Source organism: Spea bombifrons, chromosome 13 (assembly GCF_027358695.1).
Source record: "Spea bombifrons isolate aSpeBom1 chromosome 13, aSpeBom1.2.pri, whole genome shotgun sequence".
In the NCBI taxonomy this organism is placed as follows: Eukaryota; Metazoa; Chordata; class Amphibia; order Anura; family Pelobatidae; genus Spea; species Spea bombifrons.
This window is the reverse complement of record NC_071099.1, coordinates 19,638,589-19,660,833: the sequence shown is the minus strand read 5'-3', so window position 1 is coordinate 19,660,833 and position 22,245 is coordinate 19,638,589. Positions and strand designations below refer to the sequence as shown.

Genomic DNA, 22,245 nt, shown 5'->3' with positions numbered 1-22,245 from the left:
GTGCTTATTATTAAAGGTTCAATGACTTGAAACTACACCTCCCAGAAGCCTCGAGGCTGCCAGGTGACGTGTAAGAGAAGGGCTGATAGAGCGAGTGAGGGGATGTTTCCTAATTGGTCGCTGGTTGGCAGGGCGGACACGTGGTGTAGTTTGGGCCAATAGGAGGGCCAGGTGTTGATGTACCCATGTCAGCAGATGGTGAGGAGAGGCAGCAGTAGGAAGAGGGGGCTTTAGAGACAGCAACAAAAGGAGCTGCTACTGCAGAGAATTTTAGTCAGGACAGCCAGAGCCGGGTGAGTGCTTACTACCTACTGACATGTTCTTTCCGCATGCCTGCATTATCTGGACGCTGCGCGCTAACTTTTTAGTGTATTGGGAAGGCAAACTGTCCCCGCTGAGGTTACCTCAGACTGTAAAATAGCCTCAGGGTAGCAACACTATAACTGCTTTAATGTCAAACACTTCTGTCGCTGAGCATCAGGGCAGCAAGAACAACCTGTCATGTAATTACCCCTCTAATTTATATACAAGTGCCTTGGGTCCCATCCTCCCCTGTCAGGTTGACTCCTAAGTACCCCAGTGGTATCTTTTCTGTGTCCGGTTGTGTTAAATCTGCCCCTCGTACCCCAGCTCTGAGCTTGTGGTCTGTGTATCCATAGACCGGGGCGCCCTGCCCCACCCACTGCATACACAGGGAAATCTTTCTGCCCCATTTATACAGCTCCGTACGCACTTATGAGGCGGTGATGTGGATCTGCACCAGATGCTTAGAAATCCCCTTTATGTGAGCGCAGGCATTGCCGTATTCTCTGTAGAATGTGAAAGTGTTAATTTTCCAGTATTGCCAAATCTTTCCGTTTTCTTGGCTTTCCTAACAGGTCGTTTAGCGGTTTTTCTTTCGTATATGCATTGGGATAGCAACTGTATAGAATATATGTGTTTACAAGCGTGCGCTTCACCACGTGTTCAGAACTTCAAACACCATTTAAGCTATTTTAAACGTCTGTTATATGCCCCTCTGGTAATGCTTCATAATTACAGGTGTGTATTTATCTTAAATTCTCCAACAATTATGCGGGACGCTCCGTTCCAGCCTACACCTGCCATAAGCCAGCCTTGATGTGGAGACATCTGTCAAACCGGGGATTACCAACAATCTGTGGATCCATCGTTATAATAGACCGTGATAAAACAGAGCTTCCTTTATATTCTGTAATATTATAAGCCCCCAAGGGCTGGAATTACTATTGGAATATATTCGTTGTTCTGACCCCCCCACCCCACAGAATTTTCTACACCGGAAGCAATATAAATCATAAAAAAAAGCATAGTTACTAATGAATGACAACTTAACACAGAGGAAAGGTAAAGACAGTAGTATGTTTACAGAAGCTCATGAGAGCAAGGCAATCGGGTCAGTGAACTTTCCGGAAAACCCTTATTCTAGCTTCCCGAGCTAATTGACAGGTGTCATGTCGCAGTGAATTATATAGGATTCAGTTACTTTGCAGGCATACAATGGGGACCAGCATCATTCCTTAGGAACTAGGAAACGGGTATTTGTGTAGATTTCTATACATCAGGGAAAAACTGTGCACTAGCAGTAAAGTGTTAAGACATTGCGCAGTGTTGCGGAATATATTTTATATTTTTATATTAATTGTTACCGGAGTTATATACTTTGTCATTCATAGAGCTTTCAAAGCAGGGTAACTACAGCTATCGCTGATACAAGCGGGAATAAGCTGTTAGCTGCCTCCAGCCAAACCGTGGTGTGCTAATAACCTCCACTATGAACATGTCAATGGTCAGAAAAAGTCACTGGAGCTCAGACTAATTTGGGGTTGTTAACATAAAATGGCAAAAAACAAGTACACTCGTAATACTCTTTTTTCCATTCCAGTTATTCAACCTGTTGTTTCTTCCTTTCAATAGACCATTCAGCCATTGTGTGCACCTTTTAATGCCTAGAATAGCTGCATGGTCCCTTAACATTTTCCTGCCCACCCCCAACAATATACCCTATATACTGTGCTGCGGGTAGTGGTTGGTTCAGACCCCATGCGCATGCACTGGAAGCGCTCCCGTTGAATTCAGTGGGATTTATTTCGTGCTACCTGTTGGCTGCAACAAAAGGGAGGGTCGTCCGGCTGTCTGGACTCTGCCCTGTCTGCAGAAGCCAGCATCTCACTGTAGTGTGAGGTCTTATGGTGTCATGGTACTGGTATGTCATCATCCTGTATCAGGAGCCCAGACATTTGTAGTGAGGTCTTATGGTGTCATGGTACTGGTGTGTCATCATCCTGTATCAGGAGCCCAGACATTTGTAGTGAGGTCTTATGGTGTCATGGTACTGGTGTGTCATCATCCCACCGGTGAAAAGAATACTCTTCCCTTTTGACAGATTCCACTGCACAGTATCTGGCTGTTGCTTAATGCGTCATACTTCAACCAGGTTGATTACGTGACACCTATAATGAGCCATTTAGACATTTCAATGCACTTCTCAGGGTGCTCTAATAGAACTCTTACAGCGCTGCGAGGGATCTGGATCTTAGTCTTGTAGTCGGACCTCTATTTGAGGTCTGATTAGAAGATGACTTTGAGCATTTGCTCTGAAAAAACCCTTGTCTTATAATCAAGCATATGGTAATTTGTCTTCCTTGTTCCTTTGCAATACCAAAGTAACTAAATATGTTCTTTCTTCTCACTTCTTGAGCTTTATTGCGCAGCTGACACTCTCATCACTAATTAGTGAATAATTTCAAGTGACAGGGTGGAGCGTATGTTAGATAGGTTTGTATGAGTAATTTGTTCTTGCATTGGTCATAAATGCATGCTGGGGGCCACATACCGAGCTGCCTTGGGAGGGTAAAGCCCTCACGCTCCGTACTTACAGGGTCATTGCCTAGTATTGTATAGCTGCATTGCGTTTGTGTGACTCTGTACTGTATATGCAAACCATATGTATGTGAAGGAAGCAGATACAGTAATAATAGGTCTTTTGGTGAAATGGTGCATAGAGATCCAGATCCAAAATCTGATTTGTCTGTGCTTGTAAACGGAAGAATTTAATGAAGTTTAAATCTTGTTAGAATGGGGCTTTAAAAAGATGACTGAGAAACATTTCCATGTTTAAGCCAAAGTGTATTAATGAATGTTATTTATATACAATAAATCACTGATTGGATCTGCAGACCAAACAGGGTTTCTGACAGAACAAACATGTCTAGTGAGGTTAATATTAAACCGAAAAATCAATTCCCTTTGTCTGCTCGCTGCACTAATTGGTCTGACTCGGAATTAACTATAAAAGCACAAGTTAGGGATTCGGTTTGAGCTCTGATTTCATCAGCATGTGGTAACCTGTTGAGGATGAGGGGAAACAATCGGCAGGACTGTTATGCACTTTGTGAAGAAATGATCGGTTACCCTGCACGACTTATTGCCCCGTTGCTACATGTAGCAAGGTTCAGGCTGCCCGGCAGTTACATGGTGTCTATGACGGTAGGTTTGTGTTAACGCGGTGTACATACACAATGTGTTCAGCATTTAACAATCATTGTATTCTGTTTCCTGAGGTACCCCTGTTCCATCAACAGGCCTCACATTTACTTAGCGCTGTGTCAGTCGGCCTCCACCCCCCACTTCTTAAGTAATGATTCCCAGATTAATAGCCGTGCAAGGAGGTCACTGTAGGTACAGAACAAGGGGGCTGTGTGTTTCTCCAGAGACAAACTTGGAGTTATTCCAGAAAACCAGGCAGTATTTAAGGATTCTATTATTCAATGAATGTGTAAATCATTTGCACTCAACTATTGTTATTTGTACTTATGAATTTTACCTTACTTTGTATTTATTTTATTTTTTAATACCCCATTTTATTTGCAATAAATTGCCTGCTTTGTCTGTGTTTGGGTTAAATGTGTTTTTTGCCTTGTAAGCTATTTTTTTACTCTTGGTGTTTTCTGTGTATGTCTGTTTGTGATATTCATTTCTTTTTTTGATGTGTTGTTGTTGTTTTTCTCGCACAGGTAGCTGCCTTTATACACCGGCATCGCCATGTCAGCCAAAGCAATTTCAGAGCAGACAGGAAAAGAGTTCTTGTATAAGTTTATCTGTACAGCGGCTGCGGTGCAGAACCGCTTTAAGTATGCCCGTGTGACCTACGACACCGACTGGGACCGGCTAACACAGGAACATCCTTGGCTTCTCACTGAGGTTTGTCTCATCATATCAGTGTTTTAAATAAAAATGTTTGGTCTTTCACAGATAAAACTGTCCATGTATTACCATGTTCAGGGATTTTGTAACCCATTTTCCTTTGTCTATTCCTCACACGTTCAGAGCATTCTCTGTAATGTTTTTTCCTAAGCTGGAAGTAACTGGCCTGTTCAGTTATTCCGCCCAGGACTTTTTCCCATCAGATCTTGACATTTATCTCCCAAATCATGTTCCTGTATATCTGTCACAAGCTGAAGTGTCCCTGGCATCGTTCGTTTGACTTACTGCACCGCAGCATTCTAGTTAATGCTTCTTGCGTCATCGGTGGATCCATTTATATTGTGGCTTGCATCCAGATCAATAAAAAATATTTAATCTGCGTGTTAAATCAAGTTAATGCATTACTGCAGTGAAATCCCAGCATGCTTAGCATGCAGACTTCTGTCTTTTTTTAAATTAATTTTAAGTGGAATACGAAGTCACAATCCAACCATGAAGGATATAACTGTTTGGCATATAAATGTTGTTTAACATGAAAATATTTTGTCCCTGAAAATGAATCTGTTATGAGCAGCTGTTTCTCCTCTCTAGAAAACCCGTCTTTCTTTTTTCTTGCTTGTTTACTCCAGTATTTGCTAGTAAATGCCTTTAAGGTCTGAAAGCAAATCTATTAGCCAGTTATGTATGGCTGTTGAAGTATTCTGTAATCTTATTTAGGTTTTATTGAGTGTTGTTAAAATATTTTATTGTCAGAATATACATTTAGGGCTGATTGCTACTAACTGGCCTCCCCCGCCTTCCACCGCTGTAATCTAACCTGAATACCCCCTCTACAATAATTTTATCACATTGCTCCTTGTCCGCTCCACTGTGTCAGTCCCACCATTTGGCTCCCCATGCCCTCCAGAAGAGCTGCAATCTATACTATCGGCTTGTGAGCAGGGCCCACCTTAGTTAATGTATTGGTTTGTCTGTAAATTCTACTTTTGATATATATATAAATTATTATTTTTGTTTAAGCTTTAGTGTGAGGTTAGATTCTTTGATTCTGTTGGATATCGTTAAGCATTGTTTAACATCATTTTAATCTCTTTCACAGCCTCTAGTGGTGAAGCCTGATCAGTTGATTAAACGTCGTGGTAAATTGGGTCTTGTTGGAGTTAACCTTAACTTGGACCAGGTGAAAAGCTGGTTAAAGCCAAGACTGGGACATGAGACAACAGTGAGTATCCATTGTCTTCTTCTTTTTAACACATGTTATTTTCTGTTTCAACTCGGTGGTAATCTTCAGATTTATAACCTCCTAAATAGAAGGAATGCAAGCCTAACTTGATCACGATATCCCACCACTTTTATTCAGCTTGGACATGTTGCAGTGGCTTTGGATTACTAGTGTAACTGTACCCTGTACCGTTTATATCCCAGGAATTAGTGCCTCTGCAATGTTGGTAACCGATCTTCTTTGGGTTCATCAGACGATATCGTCCAAGTGTAAGGAACCAGCCAAGAAGGTTCTGCGTGGTTTACTTAGCGCTAAAATGCAAAATCTTCAAATTAATATTTGTGATCTATTGGTTAAATAACTTTCCCCTGCTAACAAGAGAGCTCGATACGGATATACAGCTCATGGATTTCACTTTGGGGCAATAATGGGGCGAACTTCTAAACCAAGTCGTTTCTAATGACTTCCTATTGGAGGTAGATGGTGAAAGTGGTTAAAATTAACATGAGTATAAAATGTGTATGAAGTAGATCTTTTCGTGGGACCAGATCTAATAGATCAGAAAGTCAATCTATAATGTTTGTATTTGCCTCATAAATCTCCCTATAAATTGTATATATTTACATATTTGATGCTAATTTTGATGGGTTAACATAAACTAAACTTTAAAAAAAAAAAATATATAGTCAGTGTCTTGTAAAATTTGGAGGATTTTGTTAAAATATCAATCATTTATTTGTTGACAGCCTGTGAATATAACATCTCTAAATCACTGTGTAAGGTCTAAAAGCTCCAGCTTCAGATGCTGTCAGGCAGCCCAATTAGCATGAAATATTCGCAGTATGAGTTGGTGTAGGAAGAAGGAGCTTTCCTCAATCAAATGGATTGGCCGCCTGCTGTCAAGACAGGTTAAAAAGCCTTGGTCTTTCATCTCAACCTGGAAAAACAAAACGTCCTGTTTTAGGTTGGCATTTTAACGCAGATAGAATAATAACAGCGTAGTCAGAAGATCGTGTGTGTATATATAATATATATATTTCATATAGCAGCACACATCTTTCTGATGGATACTGCTGTATGATTGATTTAAACATGGATGGAATTGACATATGGTCGGTCATCCTGAATGTAACTTAAAGCTGAGGGCCAATTACAATCTTTAAACCGTTGTTAATTCTACCGTAGCAGGGAATGTGTTGGCATCATGAAACGTAAGTATTAAAACTGCGTGCTGTGTCCTGATATTATTCTTCTCTGAAAGAACTTCATTGTAAATGATTTGTTTCTGCAGATTGGAAAAGCAAGAGGGATTCTGAAGAACTTTTTGATTGAACCATTTGTTGCCCACAAGCAGGTGAGCATTAATGAGGCCAACATTGAACTAAACCGCACTTTAATTCACAATTCACGGATGATTAATATATATATATTAAATGCAATGTCTGGTGTTCAAATAGAATAATATTTGTTGAAATTTACAGTGAGTTGTAACTGATGATACATACAGAGAAACTGCAATGTTAAATCTCGCCTTTGGGCTCGTGTCTCCCCAGGAAGAAGAGTTCTATGTCTGCATCTATGCAGCCCGGGAGGGGGACTACGTGCTGTTCCACCACGAGGGGGGTGTAGATGTAGGAGATGTTGATTCAAAGGCCCAGAAGCTTCTGGTTGAAGTGGGAGAGAGACTGACTGAACAGGATGTCAAGAGCCGCCTCCTCGTCCATGTCGCCCAAGACAAGAAAGAGTGAGTAGTGATTGTGCCGTGTGATGTTCCTGTACTCCGCTTATGTTTGCTGTTGCTGTTCCATAATATTCTGAAACTACTGATGATGCTGGAACGTAGCACTTTGTTCCTATTTATTATTATATCTCATTATGTCCATCAACAAAACAAAGTAGCCATTTAATAGAGTTGCACTAGAGGTCCTTGAGCTGGCTGAAGGGCTGACTGCTGAGAAAGACCATGGCCAGCTACAAGACCCTTCACATTTAATGAGTTTTACCCCCCCCCCCGCGTAGAACTGCCAAGGGGAGCACTTAGCCATCTTAAAACATCTCTCCTCTGTTTTGCTATTTAAACACTCTTGTAAATATTATGGAACAATAAAGGACATCTGAGTTTTTGTTTCAAAATGTGTCAATCCCATGAATAAATGTATTGACTCGTGGGCAAATTGAATAACGCTACAATGAACTGTAGTCTAAGCTTCAATTGTGTTTCATTGCGTACTGGCCATTACTATGTAGCTGCATTACCCTTTTATATTCCCAGCATTGTGTGCCCGTTTACTTTCTCTAGTTCACTGATCATGTTCCCTCCAGTGCTGGCATAACCCTGTGTTTTGAGTTTGTTTTCTTGTATGGGTCACTTTTTATTTAATTTAACTCTTAATAGAATTTGAGATTACATCCAAAATAATCAAAAATCACATCAGGTTTATATTTTTATGTTTCTAATATTCCATATAATGACGACACGTCTAGTACTGTGGAAGCCTATAGTTAATATGTAGTCCAATTTGGCAACTTTTCTAGAAAAGCCTTTATTGCTCTTGCTACTAATTCAGTGGTTTTGTATATGAAGAGGAGCTCTAGTGCAGTCGTAATTTTGGTTTATTGACCAGAGCCTATAATACTTTTGTATGTTACAGGGTCCTTGCAAGCTTTATAACTGGCCTGTTTAACCTGTATGAGGACCTCTTCTTTACCTACCTTGAGATCAACCCACTGGGTAAGACATTAATAACGTTATTGGCAAATTGTGTTTTGTCATTGTATTATTTTTTTGTAATAGCGCTACTGACAGAAACAGCTACTTTATTTACAGGCACTTTAGGCTCAGTGTAAGTAAAAGTACCATTTCATTACAAGGTATGCATTTCATATCTTGGCTTGTTAATGACAGTATTGTAAACTCACATTGACAAATATACCTTGTTGTGTCTTTAGTAAATGTTTGTACATTATATAGATTATGTATAAGCTTCATTCACCGCTACTTTCTCTTCCATGATCTGTTCCTCTGTGCGCTTTTGGAATAACAACTTTGACTCTTCTTGTCTTGAAGTTGTGACAAAGGACGGCGTGTATGTCCTGGACATGGCTGCCAAAATAGATGCTACTGCTGACTACGTGTGCAAGGCCAAATGGGGCGACGTGGACTTCCCACCTCCTTTTGGGAGAGAAGCTTATCCTGAGGTAAAAACAATGTAAAGATTCCAGAGACTTGGGAATGATAAAGTGACGCAAACGTTGCGTTAAATGTCTTCTGGAAATCGGTTCTGTGCAATAAATCATCTCGGCTGCAGGGATTTTTCTTGCCTAGACCTAAATGTTAAGATATCTCTCATTGTCTGAATGCGTGTACAGACAGTCCTCGTTTGCATTGACCTGGATTAGTGATTTAAAGTTACATCCTAAGTCTGTTAAGACTCATATGTTACATAATTCTTACTTTGTTAGAAGAATGGTTTCTGGCCTTACCAAAGTCATTTGGACTTCCAACATAACCAATTTGTGTTATTCGACATACAATTCTGTATGTTTATATGTGTTATGTAAAGCAGTACTGCTTAAACAGCTGTATACTGCTCTGTGTAGTGACCTCCATTAACTATTTGAATGTAGAAGTAATCTATTTCCATCGTTACACACATATATATGTGTATACACACACACACACACACACATACATATATACATACACACACACATGCGCACATAGTTTTGTTTACATCGCGGTACCCCCATAAACCTCCCCATCATGGTAAAAAGTAAACAAGGGCGCTGATTGTATTTGGTGGAGTACACTGCAAACTCCTTAGTTTACTACAATGGCATCGCATAATGAGCTAGTTAAAGTGGACTAACAAATAGGACAAATGGGGCTTTCTATGGCTAGGGAGATAAGATCCCTATTGGATTGGATGACCTACTGTATACTGGTATTTAGTTGTGTCCATGTTTTGCCCCTTTCTTTCTCTTTCTTGGCAACAAAAAAGGACCCTACCCCCTAGGACTTGTATCATTTTTCCTCTTAATAGATTCATAATACTGCTAAACTGAATTACTGCAGTCATTACATTAAGAGGTCTGGAACACTGAGGATGCCAAATGACTCCGCATATCTCCCCTGCTTCGCCCCTTAACTAAATTTCGGTGATTTTAAATGAATCAGTCTGGCAGACTACAGCTTCAAGGTCTTTCACAAGGTGGTTCTGCTATGGAGATTAAGAATCTCTCCAGTATCTTGTTGATGAATTAAAATGCTTCCAGTTTCTTGGCTTTCTCCTGTACAAATCAATCCTTATACAGAAATCTATAACGTCCCGGATTGATTATAGCCAAACAGGAGCTTGTTCTAGTTTGAACCATTATTGATGGAGAAGCATTTTTGTTTCTAGCTTTTAGATTTATGAATGGTTTCTGCTCCAATTCGGCCATTCTGGTAAAATTATAATAAATGCTTCAGTTTAACACTACATTTCTCAGAGGAATTTTACAGGTGGACTCCACTTCCAATAGACCTGCAGATGTGCTCTGTACAATTGCAATTTGTTAAATGACCCACATAATTATCAAGACAAAACGGATGAAATTGTTAGACAAAGTGTTGGAAGAATCTGCCAAAACCTTGCATTTTCTCCCCATTTAGCACCGGCTCTAGAATGATTGTGTGTTGCCTTGTTAATAAAACCAGCTCCACTGGCCGTTAACTGATCTCCCTGGCTTTTGACATTTGCAGGAGGCGTATATCGCAGACTTGGACGCAAAGAGCGGGGCTAGTTTGAAACTGACCATCCTGAACCCGCGGGGCAGGATCTGGACCATGGTGGCTGGTGGAGGAGCTTCTGTTGTCTACAGGTGAAGAGATGAAACCTCTTTTGGGGGGTCTGACAAAAAATGTGCACTCGGCAGGATTCTCAACAAAAGTTTGGGGATAGTCCTCCAGTTGTGAAGTATCGCTGTGTTTCAAATGCAGTTCAGTGTGGGGATTTTTCTTTTCTCCCTCAGGTATTTTATGTGTAAATTGCTCTTCCTGGTACTTTATTCTATCTCGCCATAGAATTTTGGAGTATTGTTTTATTGAATTTCCTTTATTTCAGTGATACGATTTGTGATCTTGGTGGGGTGGATGAACTGGCCAATTACGGAGAATATTCTGGAGCCCCCAGTGAACAGCAAACCTATGATTATGCCAAGACCATTCTGTCGCTCATGACAAGAGAAAAGCACCCAGATGGTGAGATACTATGGTCTTGCAGTAGTGCGCAGATCCGGGTTGGGTAGATGTCAATTGCCACAGCCCTTAGATTATTATGTTTGATTTTAATGCCATGCTATATGCTACCTTTTTTATTCTTACTCCCTAACGCCTCTAGCTTCTTTATGAATTGGCCCAGGCCAATGTTCACCAAGTGTCTCCAGGCTCAAAAACCTATAAAGGGGGCAGACTAACAGCAATTATGTGTGGAACCCGCTCCTGAAGGGCAGTCTCTAATGCTCTCTGAAATGTGTTTTTCTTAGGTAAAATCTTGATCATTGGAGGTAGCATTGCCAACTTCACCAATGTGGCTGCAACATTTAAGGTGAGACTTTCAAAGACGTTTATGTTGTTATAGACCAGCATTTAAGGTTCGGTTTAACACTTTCCTTATTCTTTGATCTCAGGGCATTGTAAGGGCCATTAAGGACTTTCAAGGTCCACTGAAAGAACATGAGGTGGCAATATTTGTAAGAAGGGGAGGACCAAATTATCAGGAGGGGCTTCGCGTGATGGGTGAAGTGGGTAAGTGGAGAAGCTGTGCTGTTACAGCTCAAAGACCATGAATGCCCGCTATAGAATGTGGATGGGAACATGTAACGAATGCTAACCTGATGCCTCTTTCTTCTTAAAGGTAAAACCACGGGCATTCCCATTCATGTGTTTGGCACAGAGACCCACATGACGGCTATTGTGGGCATGGCTCTGGGACACCGACCCATACCTAACCAACCTCCAACGGCCGCGCACACTGCCAACTTCCTGCTGAATGCCAGCGGTAGCTCCTCGGTATGCCCTTTAGAGAGAACTATGAACGCCACTCAATGCGTAGAACAGTTTGAAGTTCTAGAAGTAGTAGTTCTTTTTTTTTGTGACCTGTCTTGAAATGATTTGTCTTGCAGACACCCGCCCCGAGCCGCACTGCATCCTTCTCAGAATCAAGACCAGATGATATTACTCCAGCCAAAAAATCCAAACCAGCAGTACCCAACGGTATTTCATTTCATTACCTCTTTATGCATGTAAATTGTGAAAACATTCATCACTAAACTACAAATTTCCAGTTCCTATCGCAGCGTTGGTTAAATATTAGATTCTGCTGGAAGCGCCACCTTTACTTTTGTTTTTCCAGTCTAAAATTGTACAGGAGGTATTACTGCCATTCATTATCGTTCTGTTCTTGGCATCGCACCACACTTTCTCTAATTAAGCGAACCCTGGGAAGTGCAGATGCTGAAGCTGAATATTTTAGCACACGGTTCTGTATGTGGGGCAGTCAGCAGGGACGTTGTACTGGTTTACTTGCTCCCCACACGATTGCTCTTCATAAACATTTAATTTGCCCTGTATCGCTTACCTCTTTGGCCTTCAATTTGGATTCTTCTTGCTTTTGTTAATTTTTCTTTACTATTAGACAATGCTGCTTTTTCAAGTAGAAATATTTGTGTAATGACCTATCCTTCAGAAAACCAGGAGGGGGGATAATCTGTCCTGCGTGCATCTATGAAACATTTTAGGGCATGTTTTACTGGAAATGGATGCATCACTGCCGCCCTTCTTGGAAAAACAGGGATTGTCTCTCTTTGTATCATTCTCCTACAAAACACCTGACACTTTAAGTTACTGCAAAATCCATATGTATAAGCGTAATTTTTTATTTATTTTTTACGTTTTAAAAGTGTTTACTAGATACCCGGTATTACAGATACAGGGCATATTGAAAATAAAACACAGCACCCACCAGCTAGATGTGTTTCGTTTACCTTATTGTATTGCACCCAGCGAATTGTCTATATGGTATTTGTTTTGTTGTAATCGGGCGCTGCTATAGTTGGCTTTGAGCAAAGAGTGTTTGTATTTCTTCAATTCATGTATTGAACACAGGGCTATTCCTGCATTAAGAGGTTGCAATAGTTGTAAATGGTTGTAAATCCCCAAAAATGATTGAAACTGTAGGGGCCAAAGTAGTTTATTCTTTCAGCAGTGGCTTAAAATTACCAACTCTGATTTCCGTTTCGGTATATTGACTCTGCGTAATGTGTAATTCTGATGGTGAGATAATCGGTAAGATTTATTAAACATTATGTATGGAGTATGCCGGGAATTATAAACTCATGCAAGGCTCTGTCTGGGATTCTCGTATAGAACTCTATGGGTATATACCATAACTGTCTCCTTTTAACAGATTCAGCTCCTGTCCATGGACCAGCCAAAGGTAGGCAGGCAGATGAGAAGCTAGGTGTTGGCTGTGCTTTGTCCCGGTCTGTGATGTTGTATTCCGACCCTGTTGTTTGCATCTGCCCCTGCAGAACGCATCTGTGGAAGAAGTGATTATGTGCAACGAGTTACGCTGCTTTTTGTACATACACAGTGTCTTTGCTGTGACTTCCAAACGCACACAGGCCAGGTTGTCCACAAACCCTTCGTCTAAAATTATGTTTCGAGTTAAAAGTTTAATTTTGTTCTGTTTAATTTCCAAAATTAACAAAAAAAACCTACCTCTTTCTTGCATACACATGCCATTGTCCCTATGAAATTATATATACAGTTAGTGGGGACATTTCTGGACCTGATAATGTTGGGGGGGGTGGTGCTTGGTAGAGAAATTTGCTTAACAAAAATAGAACCTGGCCTGTTATCAAAGATAAAAAAAAAAAATAAGGGCTCTGGGAATGTCTGGCGAAGCTCGTTGTGAAGGTCCAACTATTGACAGGTTTATGTAGAAACAAAATCACTGGATTTGTACATTATATTGGGCATCGTAACCCTTAAGTGTCTGACTACAAGTCTCCTGGGATCATCACTATGCAAGAGACGTCTGGCTTCACCTCCGATCACACCTGAAATGCTTGGTGGTTAGGATTCTGCAATCAAAAAGTAGACCTGTCCAAAACCATGCCAATCTTAGTATAGAATGGGGGGGAAAAATACATTTTATTCGCATAAAATTGTTCCTTTGCTTTGGGATAAACTGGTCCTTGTAACAAAATACCAAATATCGATTACGCTGAATGAAAGTTGCAGAATTCTAATGATACGGTGCACAGGACAGGTCTGCTTTGTATGAATTGCCTCATCCTTATTATGTTCCTAGCTCTTGCTTGTAAACAGACGTGAAGCTGTTTTGTTTTTTAAACGGCATGTAAGTAAAAGTGAGTGTCTCAATAAAAACATTTTTAGGACAACTTCTTTAAAACTTGCTTATGCGTGAGGACTCGTTGAAGTCTTTTAAAACAAAGAAAGCTGGTTAGGACTTTCTGAGAGTCTGGAAATGTAATATAAAAATCTGCAGACCCCCTCTCTTCCTTTGATTGCATTCATTCATTCATTCATTCATTTATCCTTTTGGCCTCAGACTATTTAATTTTTGTTATTCATTCCTTCTTGTTCTGTTTGCTTTCACTTCTGGTTTTTAATCCCCCCCATGGGCATATACCCCTCTGTAGCAGGGGCTTGCAGAAGCTAATGAATAGAAAATACTTTTACATCCTGACTTCCAAAAAGTTAACCATCTTTCTTTGAATTCTTTGCTGTGAGGGAGACTTTCACCGTTATCTATTAAGAATCTTGGAGCAAATGACTCCGTGCTCTTATCTGTTTGGCTTCTTTAATATCACTGCTTTGCCGCTATCACATTTTGTTTTATTTATGATGGGGCTACCTTAACAAGTAAATTCAACATTTATCCAGATTTTCTTTTTCTTCTTCCAGCAAAGGCCACGACTCTATTTAGCCGTCATACCAAAGCTATTGTGTGGGGAATGCAGACCCGAGCTGTGCAAGGCATGTTGGATTTTGATTACGTCTGTTCACGGCCCGAACCCTCTGTTGCTGCCATGGTTTATCCCTTTACGTAAGTAGCCCATCTTGTTACATCTCTCCTAGAAGAGTTTAGAGAGCTCGCTTGCAGTCGTGTTATAAACATGGGGAAATTAAAAGTATGAATAGGATAAATGTTAAGGGCAGTAAAGTTAAATTACTTTTACAATCATGGTTTTTCATATAAGTCAATATATTTGAGGCAAAGTGATATTTGCTGTGATTAGATGGATGTTTTTTTTTTGTATAAATAGAGGGGACCACAAGCAAAAATTTTATTGGGGCCACAAGGAGATTCTTATACCAGTCTTCAAAAACATGGGAGATGCAATGAGGAAGCATCCGGAGGTGGATGTGCTCATCAACTTTGCTTCTCTGAGATCTGCGTATGACAGTACGGTGGAGACCATGAACTACCCACAGGTCTGTTTCTGTGATACAGAAGGATTAATGAATATGAACAATCTTGGTTTCTTTCTTTTGTGCTTTTAATTAACTATACTTTTTGTTTGTTCGTATATGTTGTCGTTGTTGTTGCTGTTTTTATTCTTTGCTCAGTAATGCTCCTTGTTTTCTTTCTGTTTAGATCCATACTATTGCAATTATTGCCGAAGGAATACCAGAGGCTTTAACCAGGAGGCTGATTAAGACGGCAGATGAAAAAGGGGTCACCATCATTGGACCTGCAACAGTAAGTGCTGCGTCGGCTATTGAGGGATAGAGGAGGTTTATTTGTGCAGATATCATCGGCCATTGTGATTACTGAAAATTAGAAGTTTAGAGATCCAATGATCACTATGTTTCTTTAAATGAATAGAAGATTGTTTCTGATGCAGGGAGATCTGCACAAAAGCAGGCAGGTTCAAGGAGTATGTTGGTTATATTATTTCTGGTGCACGGTGTTACCTGTCTCACAGACCTCAAACTTCTCTCCTCAAGTGCAGAGTACGCTTATGTCCAGTATTCTCACACAACTGTAAAGCGAGATACATAGTTCTGTGCGGGTGTTTGTATGATGTGTCTCTGTTTTGCAGGTTGGGGGTATCAAGCCGGGCTGCTTTAAGATTGGGAACACTGGGGGAATGCTGGACAACATTCTTGCCTCTAAGCTGTACCGTCCTGGGAGTGTTGCGTACGTGTCTCGCTCAGGTGGAATGTCCAATGAACTCAACAACATAATCTCTAGGACCACGGATGGTGTGTTTGAGGGCGTAGCTATCGGTGGAGACAGGTGAGTGAATGTTCTTTGGGTTATAGAACAGAGGGCTTGTCTATAAGGGTACAGATATTGTATTAACGGGCAGCTGTCTCAATCACTGGATACTTTGGGACAATGTGCATCAATAAGGTTTGGTCTGTGTCCATCCACCTAGGCATAGGAAGTTTGACTTAATGTTTTGAAATCTGTGGCCTATGGTCTGGAAAGCTGACTAAATTAGACTTGTATCAAAGCTAAAGAGAATAGAGGCGGTGTAACCCACCACAGTCAGTGGAGCGAATAAGCAAATAAAGAGATATAAGCTATATATTTTGCTTACTCGCTCCACTCACTGTGGTGGGGTACACCGCCACTATTCTCTTTTGCATTATTGTTTTTGTGTGTGATAGCGGGATTCCCACAGTGTTGTAGCAATTTTTTTTTTTTTTTCACATCTTAGACCCTGCCTTTTTACTTTGTATCAAAGCTAAGGGATATTTCATGTATAAACCCTCTTTCCTGGACCTTTAAGGTATCCTGGATCAACCTTTATGGACCATGTTCTCCGTTACCAGGACACTCCCGGAGTGAAAATGATTGTGGTTCTTGGAGAGGTGAGAATTTTTATATGCAGGTTTTTTTAAAAATTAAAAAGTTTGCCCTTCTTTTGATGGTAATATGGGCTATTTTTTTTCTTTGCCTATTTCATAGATTGGTGGTACAGAAGAGTATAAGATTTGTCATGGCATTAAGGAGGGCCGGCTGACTAAACCTATAGTGTGTTGGTGTATTGGGACCTGTGCGACCATGTTCTCATCGGAGGTAATTCTGCTGATATCACCATTATTGATACTGTTTGTTACTGTCCATTTTACTTGAAAATTGAAAATTAAACGTTTAAGATTACAGGCAATAATAAAAAATGTCTGTTAGCATTTAGCTCTTCTGAACTTCTGAACTGAAAAAACGGTATTCTAGACGAGCCAAATGAATCCGCCATCAGTTTCTATTCATAACAATTGCAAAAATGGCCTATAGCAGTAGGTGAACAGTATTAAAATTAATTCTGACCGCCAACTGTTTTTGCCATTAAATATAGACCTACCAGAGACTCTGAATACTAATGCGGAGTAAGTGTATGAAACTACCAGTTACAAACATTTAAGAAAGACCCCGAACCTTTTGCACTTTGTAAAGAGGTCCAGTTCTTTTTTTGTTTTTCGCTTATTTGTTAAGCAGCGCCGTTATTTGTTACACAGGTGCAGTTTGGTCACGCGGGCGCATGTGCAAACCAAGCGTCTGAAACTGCAGTAGCCAAAAACCAGGCCTTGAAGGAATCCGGCGTCTTCGTTCCTCGCAGTTTTGATGAGCTGGGAGATGTCATCCAGTGAGTGGAATAACTCATCATTTTCTCATAATAGTAATGTTTATTGCACTTAGAGACAGGATGGGAGTTTGCATATAATGTATGAACATGTACAGTAGTTCACAAACCCAGTTCCTAATATATAGTATTTCATTATCCATTTGATCAGTAGTGTCTGTAAAGATATCATTATGTGTATCGGTTTCTTAGTAAAATATTTTATTTTTTAATATTATCTCCTAGGTCTGTATATGAGGATCTTGTTAGCAAAGGAGAGATTGTGCCTGCTGAAGAGGTTCCACCGCCCACTGTGCCGATGGACTACTCCTGGGCCAGGGTAAGATACTTGTAACATAGTCAGGGAGGTGAGGGAAAAGAAATGGCGAATTCAGTAATTGTTTCTATTCATCCAAAAGAAACAACCATTTCCTGCTCCCTAACCCCTATACTGCTGCCCACGTCTCACTCAGATGTCTATGGTTAGTGTTACCACTGGACAAACACGGCTTCCATAATATAATGCTGGATACATCTTGTGGGTGCATCTCAATGCTTATTATGTATATAGCAGTGAAAACTGAAATGGTATGTGTATGTTTTTAAGGTCAATGTAAATTACACTGTTGTGTATTCCCAAATTTATTTATTAATGCCAAACTCCGTGAGCCCAGGGTGTGATATTGCATTATCTGCCATAAAAGCCCTTGTTTAGCCCATTTAAAGTGAAACACTTTTGCACCATTAAAAAGCTAAATACCATAGATGTTGTTCTGTTCGAAACCCTAAAATCCTCTGAAGCTGATGCATCTCGCTTACTAAATCACTGCTCCACAAACCAGTTTTAAAACAGGGAAATTGTTAATCTCATAGTCTAATGCTATTCTACTTAGAGAACTCCAGCCTTCGTACCCTCGTGGGTCAATAGAAAAATAGTTGGAATATTGTTAGACATATGTAACATATCTTTGATTCATGTCCAGGAGCTGGGATTGATCCGGAAGCCGGCCTCATTCATGACTAGTATCTGTGATGAGAGAGGCCAGGAGCTAATCTATGCAGGCATGCCTATCACCGATGTCTTCAAGGAGGATATTGGAATCGGAGGCGTGTTAGGACTTCTGTGGTTCCAGAGACGGTGAGAGAAGTGTTAAAAATTAAACAGATTACCGGACACATTCATAGGATTACTTTGATGAACTATACATTGATTATGTAACTTTATTCTTTTCAGTGTTCCCAAATATGCTTCTCATTTTATTGAAATGTGCCTGATGGTGACAGCGGACCATGGCCCAGCAGTGTCTGGTGCCCATAATACTATTGTTTGCGCCAGAGCCGGTAAAGATCTGATCTCCAGCCTGACATCTGGACTGCTCACGATTGTAAGTGTACATGGTGACTTCTGTTATTTCCCTGTAACAGTGTGCTGCTTTGCCACTTCTGACAGTTTGTGTTATTGTGTAGGGAGACCGTTTCGGTGGAGCGCTCGATGCAGCTGCTAGGATGTTCAGCAAAGCGTTTGACAGTGGCCTCATACCCATGGAGTTTGTGAACAAGATGAAGAAGGAAGGAAAACTCATCATGGGAATTGGTCATAGAGTCAAATCTGTAAGCTATTTGTGTTGCCACTTACATGGGCAAAATCCACAGTAAATGGCTTTGAACAAAACAAATCTCACGTTCTTCCCTTTCTTATCTGTTTATTTTTTTTTTTTTTTATTTTTTTTTTAGATTAATAACCCAGATATGAGAGTACAGATCCTAAAAGACTATGTGAAACAGCACTTCCCAGCAACCCCTTTGCTGGATTATGCCCTGGAAGTGGAAAAAATTACTACTTCAAAGGTAAAAAAAGAAAAAAGCTGCTGGGGGGAGTGTTAGTTTTATGTGGAGTGATTTTAAGTTACCTTATTCTGTTTAACCCCTTAAGTCCCCTATGGATGTACCAGTATGTCCATAAAACGCATCTCAAAAAACCCTATAGACCGGTACATCGTGACCTTCTTGCGGTGGCGGTGACGTGTTCCTGCCGCTACACGGGAGATCAGGCTGTCCCTGGGCTCCCCTCTGTCAGCAGAAGCCAGCATCGCTCTCTCCTATCAAATGTCCCTTTTAGTTGAGAGGGGGTATTTATAAAATGTATTAAAAAAACAAAACCTGTATAAGATGAAATGCAGAGCTATTGTTAATGATTTGTGGTGCTCTGTAGATTAATTCAGAAATTTAAAGGCACATTACAGATTCAATATATCTTTCTTTCCGCAGAAACCCAATCTCATCCTTAATGTTGATGGTCTTATTGGCGTTGCATTTGTGGACCTCCTGAGAAACTGTGGTTCATTTACACGGTGAGATATTAAATGTTTCTGCACAGCTTGATAACAGACATAGTTGAGAATGCATTAGAAATGTACCAGTCAGCTTTTTCTGTTCAATGTAGTGGACAGTGTGGGTTTTCAAATTGAACAGAAGGATACACAAATGGAAATATATATTTCTGTAAGCAGTTTAATCATTGTTAGGGTATCAGATAATCACATTGTGTTAGTGCAGTTGCATGATCCAAATGGGTACATAGACAGGGAAGCTAACGGGTTAATGCATGTGTCCATTAAGGAATAAATTGGCAGTTTGCAGAAGAGATGAACACTTCAACTTATCATTAACTCGACATCATGAAGAATTATCCAAATCAACCCCAGTGCTCTGCTTCAAGAATACTTCAGTTAGCTTTGCATAATGTACAGTAAATGTTAGCTTTTCCGCGTGCTTATTTTGTGTCTGTGCTTGAATGTTTCCCAATGCCAGGGAGGAGGCCGACGAGTACATTGAGATCGGCGCACTGAACGGCATCTTTGTGTTAGGAAGAAGTATGGGTTTCATTGGTAAGTGATGAGAAAATATTACAAAAAAAACACTAGACTAGCGTAATAATCGATTTCTGGTACCAACTTAATAACGGGTTCAAAATGGACTAAAACGTAACTTTTACTGCATAAGCTAATCAAATCACTCATATTTTATCTGAAAGAAACTCTTTTTTTTTTTTTTCTACAGTTTTGACTTTTTGGTAGATTCTGGGATTTTTTCATGTTCTTTGTTTATTATCGATGGTTAACCTTATGTGTTCACAAACACACAACCAGGTTTACACTCCTGACCCTGTTAGGGGCGCTTGAGAAACCCAAACGGTTATAGTTCTAGAACACATTTAGCTCTTCTAAAATGAAGATCAGTCTCTCCATCCCATCTTCTCTTACCAGTTCCTCATTCTCCCCCCTCGCATCCTCTTTTTGGGGAGGAGGAGACGCCAAACTTCATTAGCTGAAGCTCTCTTCGTTCACTCATTTTAAGGTTGGCATGGGCTCTATGCTTTCTTGGTTTCTCAAAGAGTTATCCTTCTTTTTGGGCTGAACGTGAATAGGCAATGGTCAGAGATCATCAACAAAATGGATAGAAACAAGCAGGGCTATCACTGAGCCCAAGTCTCGTCATACCCTCCTGCCAAAGACAGACATAGCTCTCCAGCTTCATGCATGGTCTGCCTCACGGGGAGTCCAATCCTGTTTTATGCAGCCCAAAATCATATTTCATTAGTGCAGAATGTTGCAAAATAGAAAACCATACGATTACGTTATGTTTCTCCAAATAATTCTAAGGCATGCAGGTATTGACACGCTTTGTTCTAGCGTTCCTGCATTTGATATAGAGAGACATAAATACATGCATGATGTATATGTTGTATATTTCATTTTCAGGGCATTACTTGGACCAGAAGAGGCTGAAGCAAGGGTTATACCGCCATCCTTGGGATGATATCTCTTATGTTCTGCCTGAACATATGACCATGTAGAAGCATGAAGGACACTCCAGTGAAACATGCTATGTCATTGAATATATGAAGGGCGCGCTATGAGAGCAGGTTCCCTGTAGAAGGTCTTTGCATTCACGGGCAGTGCAGGTTAAGCGTTACAGTTACTGTTTAATGTCTTAATGTCCTAGTCTATTTTTCATGTTTTGTTTCTTTATTCCCACTGCTCCCAGTCATGTTTAGTAAAGCTTTTTTTATTTTGATATGTGTGGAAATGAAATTGTGGCATCATCTTGTATCCACAGCTGTATTTATTAAATGGGACAGCATAAACGTTTGTCCGACCTATTGTTTTGTGTTTTTTTGACAATTAATGCAACACTTTACACGGTCTGTGGCACGACCACCTCAGATTGACAAATACAAACCAATACATAGGTAATAAGGAGAAGGATGTGTGCAAACATATCGGTACATCCATAACAAGTGGTGCTAATGTGTACATATAAGACGGTCCCAAAGCAAGACGGTCCAGTGGGAACCGATACGTGGCCGGTAGGGTTATGTCAGTGATCCACGTGGCTTTTGACTTCAATGTGTCTGCCTCTCGTGTATAACACAGACAACACAGTCCAACAGTTAGCTTGGTTAACCCTTAATTTATTTTACTTATAGTTTTTATTATTTTGAGTGTTAGTTGCTGAGTGGTTTGCCACTCTGCCTTATACCCCTATACGCCATTCTGCTGGGTGGCATAAATACACAATGTGGGGCTGGCTATGGGCAATACGCTACGGTGTGAGGGCATTAATTCACAAGGGGGTGCTGGCTGGGGGCATCACATGAATCAATACTAAATGGAAGGCTGTCTGGTGGGATACGTATACAATGTAGGGCTCATTTTTAAGTTGATAATTTTGTTATAAATATCCAAATGGCCCTTGGCAGAAAATAGTTTCCCCACCCCTGCCTTAGAAGGTTAACAAAACCATGCGTGAGGAGTACTTCCATAATCTAGAGATGCAGCTAAAGAAGTTTTGCTGTATTTCTCGGTAATTGTACATAACCTTTACACGAAGCGTTGGTGGGAAAAAAAAATTAAAAAAACAAACTTGACGTTGGCAGTGACTGGCAGCCAAACACTCCTAGGGACATACCCTGGGTTGTCTAGTTTTGTTGGATTATCTTGAATGGGTTGGGGGCTGCTAAACAGTCCCAAATGAGACAGGTGGCAAACAGAATGTGAAAATTATGGAAGCGTTGGTAAATGAAAAAAGTGCAGAAGTATTTTGCGATGGCGGCGCTACCGCTATCCAAATCGTTCATAGGCTCTTTGATATTG

General features: G+C 40.4%; 1 protein-coding gene across 2 annotated transcripts; it reads left to right on the top strand.

Annotated features, from left to right (window-relative positions):
* Window positions 1-172: 172 nt before the first annotated feature.
* Window positions 173-21,247, top strand: ACLY (ATP citrate lyase). Of its 2 annotated transcripts, XM_053453032.1 has the most exons (29): window positions 173-293; window positions 4,035-4,221; window positions 5,324-5,446; window positions 6,738-6,800; window positions 7,000-7,190; window positions 8,098-8,177; window positions 8,514-8,644; window positions 10,191-10,309; window positions 10,552-10,688; window positions 10,973-11,034; window positions 11,117-11,234; window positions 11,344-11,498; window positions 11,612-11,702; window positions 12,895-12,924; window positions 14,421-14,562; window positions 14,783-14,951; window positions 15,115-15,219; window positions 15,563-15,759; window positions 16,259-16,340; window positions 16,438-16,548; window positions 16,986-17,113; window positions 17,336-17,429; window positions 18,073-18,227; window positions 18,324-18,474; window positions 18,557-18,700; window positions 18,824-18,937; window positions 19,358-19,440; window positions 19,901-19,977; window positions 20,851-21,247. In XM_053453032.1, the coding sequence occupies exons 2-29, from the start codon at window positions 4,063-4,065 to the stop codon at window positions 20,943-20,945; spliced, it is 3,306 nt and encodes a 1,101-aa protein (XP_053309007.1). In that variant the 5' UTR covers window positions 173-293; window positions 4,035-4,062; the 3' UTR covers window positions 20,946-21,247. The 2 variants fall into 2 exon arrangements, with proteins under 2 accessions (XP_053309007.1, XP_053309008.1); XM_053453033.1 differs by lacking the exon at window positions 12,895-12,924.
* The last annotated feature ends 998 nt before the right edge of the window (window positions 21,248-22,245 follow it).

What these genes read in the sequence shown, in the direction of transcription:
- ACLY (XM_053453032.1), top strand. Translation starts at nt 4,063, where the DNA reads ATGTCAGCCAAAGCAATTTCAGAGCAGACAGGAAAAGAGTTCTTGTAT. An exon ending in GGAGAGAAGCTTATCCTGAG is followed by an intron (nt 8,645 to 10,190) that starts GTAAAAACAATG and finishes TGACATTTGCAG; the next exon opens with GAGGCGTATATCGCAGACTT. An exon ending in GCCATGGTTTATCCCTTTAC is followed by an intron (nt 14,563 to 14,782) that starts GTAAGTAGCCCA and finishes TTGTATAAATAG; the next exon opens with AGGGGACCACAAGCAAAAAT.